General features: G+C 30.0%; 1 protein-coding gene across 1 annotated transcript; it reads left to right on the top strand.

Moving 5' to 3' along the window:
* Nucleotides 1-2,580: 2,580 nt before the first annotated feature.
* On the top strand, nt 2,581-4,667 carry LOC127286236 (cuticle protein LPCP-23-like). The gene is made up of 2 exons (XM_051312613.1): nt 2,581-2,626; nt 4,045-4,667. Exons 1-2 carry the CDS (start codon nt 2,615-2,617, stop codon nt 4,600-4,602), a joined length of 570 nt encoding a protein of 189 aa, XP_051168570.1. The 5' UTR covers nt 2,581-2,614; the 3' UTR covers nt 4,603-4,667.
* Nucleotides 4,668-4,890: the final 223 nt, after the last annotated feature.

Raw genomic sequence — 4,890 nt, 5'->3', positions numbered from 1 at the left:
ACTAACACAACGTTGTGTTTCTGCATACGTGAGCTTCATCTACTTCGTGTATCTTCGGGTCTCACGTACGCGAAGCTCACGTACGCGAGAGTATAGTTGTGTAAGTAAAGTAGTGGGGCTGATTTCTTGAGTGCCACAATCCGCCTCGAAATGCGCTTGACATACCCATCTTCAAAATGTTATTGTGTCAAAAGCAATTATCCTAATCAGTTTTTGACTTTTGCATGTGAAAAAGCAATTCAAAATCTATCATTTACCATATAAAACTCAATATTGACCTCTGGTGAGCTAAGGTCCCTTCTCTCGGGGACTGTCACATATATATAGACATGAACAAAATATCTCTAGGTGATTTATTTGTGCGAACTAGATCTTATTTCTTTATAGACATGCGCAATAGATCTCTATATGTTTTAAACATGCGCAGTAGATCTTCGAAAATAAAAATCATGCGCTATAGATCTCAAAATATTTTAGAAATGCGTAGTAGGATTCAAAAACCTTTATGCACAATAGGTCTTCACTTATTTTACAGATGCGGAATAGATCTCTCCATGTGTTAGACATGCGCAATAGATCATCACTTTCTTCGAAGACACAACGTCGATCTCTACTAGTATTATCAATATATATATATATATATAGTAAATCTTTACGTTTTTAACAGATACAAAGTGAGATCTATAAAAATCCTCAACATGCGCAATAGATCTTCACTTATTTTAAGACATGCGCAGTAGATTTTTACCTGCCACAAATATGTGCAGTATTTTTCTGCGCATCATAGACATACGCAATAGATCCTTGTGTTTTAAATATGACCAGTAGGTACGTACCTTAAATATGCAGTAGATCTCCTTAATTCTTAGATATGCGCAATAGATCTCTATGGGTTTTATACATGCGCAATAGATCTCCAAGTACTTTAGACATGCGCAGTAGATCTTTACAAGTTGTAGATATGCGCAATAGATCTCTACGTACTTTGGACATGCGCAGTAGATCTTTACAAGTTGTAGATATGCGCAATAGATCTCTACGTACTTTGGACATGCGCAGTAGATCTCTATGGGTTTTATACATGCGCAATAGATCTCCAAGTGCTTTAGACATGCGCAGTAGATCTTTACAAGTTGCAGATATGCGCAATAGATCTCTACGCACTTTGGACATGCGCAGTAGATCTCTACGTGCTTTTCTATGTTATTTTCGTTTTTAAATTATGTTTTTGACATCTGCCTGTAATTTTTGAGGTTAATTTCGTCATTTACCTATGTTTTTGAAATATGACATTGATTTTTGAGGTTACTATCGTTTTAACCTATATTTTAAACATTTAGCTTGGAGTTTTGAGGTTATGTTCATTTTAACCTATGTTTTTGACATAGTACATCTAATAAAATTAGCGTCGGCGAAATCTTTTTATAATATTTATATTGTATATATATGGAGACAAGGAAATTAGTGCGGGAGTAGGACGGAGTATCAAAACCGGTAAGAAATCGTGACGTGATATCAGAGAGAAAGGAGGATCCAAGTCAGAAGACCTTTAAGAGCTTTATATATATATAAGAGAAAAGGTATTCCATGTACATAACAACATGAACCCTCTTCTTCCTAACCCATCATCCTAACTCAGGAACCTCACATCGCAAACCCATCAAAGCCTACTTTGCATCATCAAGATCTAACTGAATCGTTCAATTTCTCTTCCAACATTTCTCCTTTTGATATTTAACTTTTGTAATATCGCAAAGATATTGTTCAATTTTCATGGAATACACTTATATTTTATTTTCTAGATCAATTCGTTTCGATAAAGTTATATATATATATAGAATGTAATAATAATGTCTTTTGCTGCAATTTTTGCCTAACAAAAATATTTAACAATTGATATAATTGAACTCGTATTGTATTTTCAACAATAATATCAGTCAACTATTATCTTTGTTAACCTATATACATTTTTTTTTGTTTGGAATGTTCGACAAATTAAAATATAGCTTCATATTTAATAAAATAATGATAATAATAAAAATAAAATTCTTGTTAATCAAATCCCTCTGCAAGCGGTCTAAGGCGCTGGTTTGAGACGAGAACTTGTTTTTTCAACGTGGTGTGAACGTTGACTTTGATATTTTTTTTTATTACATCTTATAAATGTTGTTTGTAAAAGAGAGTTACATAAGCTTTTAGTTTTAATAAAAAATATTAAAATTTGTTTTACATATAAAGAAAATTTTGTAAAAGGAATTAGTTTTTTTTTTGTTTGATAATTTTTATTATTAATTTAATAAAATTTTCTTATATTTAACATTTAAATGTATATCAAGGACAAGACCTTGCTTATACAATACATGTGTAATAGTTTAGTAATATTGATCATATAAAAATATAGCCTAAGGAAATATGGATCTAGTTTGCTTGCCCAATTTTCCAACATTTCACATTTCACATTACATACACCTTCGAAAATAATCAACTACCTTTTTCCCCCACTTTCTTTTTTTTTTTTGTATGCAACAAACACAGTTGCTGCCTATAAAAACCGAAAACAAAATCTTAGACAACATCAATTGCATTCAGCAACTCTTCTAATCAATATATCATCATGGCATTCAAGGTATGAGTTTTAAAAAAATTAATTTATTTAAAAATTTTATAAAAATATTTATATATAGTACCTAAATTTGAAGAGATTCTATAGAAATTTTTTTTTTTTTTATATATATTATTATAATATTAATAATACATTTATTTTTTATATTATACTGAACTTATTTCAAGAGGGACAACTAAATAAACCCATGTAAAATATATTGTTACAAGTTTTAAAAATATTATTTAAAAATAATTTATGTAAAAAAATTGTATTTAATTTTTTATTGAAGAATCATTTTTTTTTTATTTTAAAGAATTCTATTATTATATATATAATTAAATCGTCAATTTTGAAAAGGGCTCAACTCGAAAAAGCGTAAGTGTCATTTTCGCATAACAATTCGATAGTGAAAATGACTTATCGATTTCAGAGTTGAGCCCTTTTCCAAAATTCACGATTCACAATTATTTTTATAACGAATTTTCATTTTTCGAATTAGCATTTGCCCAAAAATTGATTTCAAAACGAATTTTTATTTTACAGAATTTTTAGATATACCAAATCTTCATTTGGTAGAATTTTTATTTTACAGAATTTCTCTTTACCCAAGTTTTTATTTAAAATTCGCGCCGAAATCATTTTGTTGATTCGATATATATTCGACGACATTTTCAATTTCGGACAAATGTAGATTTTAAAAATTAATATCAAATAAAAATTCGTGCAAATAAAAATTGGTACAAATAAACATTCAGAGAATTAGAAATTTTTACATTTAACCCTTAATTGGTACCGAGGGTCCAGTAGACCCGAGCATTTTTTCTCGTTCAAATTTATTGAATGTATTTGAATATTTTTTCTATTTTAAAATATTAGTTTGACATATTAGTAATTTTCTAAGTTTTTTGGTACAACTAATTTGATACAAAAGAATAAATTAGCTTCAAACATTAATTATTTATAAATTTTTAATTTTAATCTAAAAAGTCGCATTTTATTCTGCAAAATAAATACCTTTTTTGCAAGTCCTGCTGTTGTGGTAATTTTTTTCCTTAAAGAATAATAAATCAAGAGTATAACCTTAAATTTTTAAGTCAGAATATTAGAATTTAAATAACTCACATAAATTTTTAAGTAAAAATACGCAATTTTTCGTTTTTATTTTTCAAAATTTTTTTTAACTAACTTAAAATAAATGAATCCCTTTAAAACTAATGAAATTTGAAAAAACACATCATAAGCTACATCGGATTAAATTTTTGTGCAAAAATATTCAATACCGCGGCTGTACAATACGCACGTTTAAATACTTTGGGTCCAGCAGACCCGTTGTGCCATTTACGTTCGAACGTGGAATTTAAGGTTTAAAATACACGACACTTATTTTCGAATTCACAAAAAAATTATTATCTAATTGACAAGAAAATTTTAAATTACAGTTCATTGTTCTCGCCGCATTTGTGGCCGCAGCAAACGCTGGATTAATTGGTGCTGGACATTATTCATCATTGGCTGTTCCAGTACCATTGGCATACGCTAGTGCTCCAATTGCAAAACAAGCAGTGTTGACAAAAACTGTGGCCACTGAATATGATCCTCATCCTGAGTTCAATTATTCTTATGATGTTCAAGAATCATTGATCAAGGAACCAGCAACACTTGCCGTGAAACATGTTGAGGCTGCTCCAATTGTTTATTCAGCACCATCAGTTGTTCAACCAATTGTAAAAGCCGCTGTTGTCAAAACTGTTGTTCCAGCTGAAACAACAATCTCAAAATATTCAACTGGATTCACACATCACGCTCCAGTAGTTCACACAGTTGCTCAACCAATTGTTCACACTGTTGCTCAACAAGTTGTTCAACCAATTGTTAAATCAGCTGTTGTCAAGACTGTTGTTCCAGCTGAAACTACCATTTCAAAATACTCCACTGGTTTCACTCATCATGCTCCAGTATACTCTCATGTATCCGCTCCAGTTGTTGCTGCGTGGTGAATAATGTAAACAAAAAAAAATGTTACAATGACTTTTTCCTAATAAATATCTTCTTCATTATGATATTAATTTTGCAATCATAAACCCTGAAATTTCCATTTCCACTTTTATTTCCACTTCCACATTAAACAATTTCCCTTCCCAAATTTCAATATTTCTAATTTCCACTCTCATTTCCACTTGTTTCAATTTCCATTCCTCCCTTAAATTCTTCTTTCATTTTTTCCAATTTCAATTCCCACTTTAACTTTTTTTAATTTTAACTCTCATTTTCATTTCTACTTTTTC

Source organism: Leptopilina boulardi, unplaced genomic scaffold (assembly GCF_019393585.1).
Source record: "Leptopilina boulardi isolate dan_hultmark-lab unplaced genomic scaffold, ZJU_Lbou_2.1 LbouV2_351, whole genome shotgun sequence".
Taxonomy (NCBI): domain Eukaryota; kingdom Metazoa; phylum Arthropoda; class Insecta; order Hymenoptera; family Figitidae; genus Leptopilina; species Leptopilina boulardi.
Note: the sequence above shows the minus strand (reverse complement) of the source record. Positions and strands in the feature narration are given on the sequence as shown.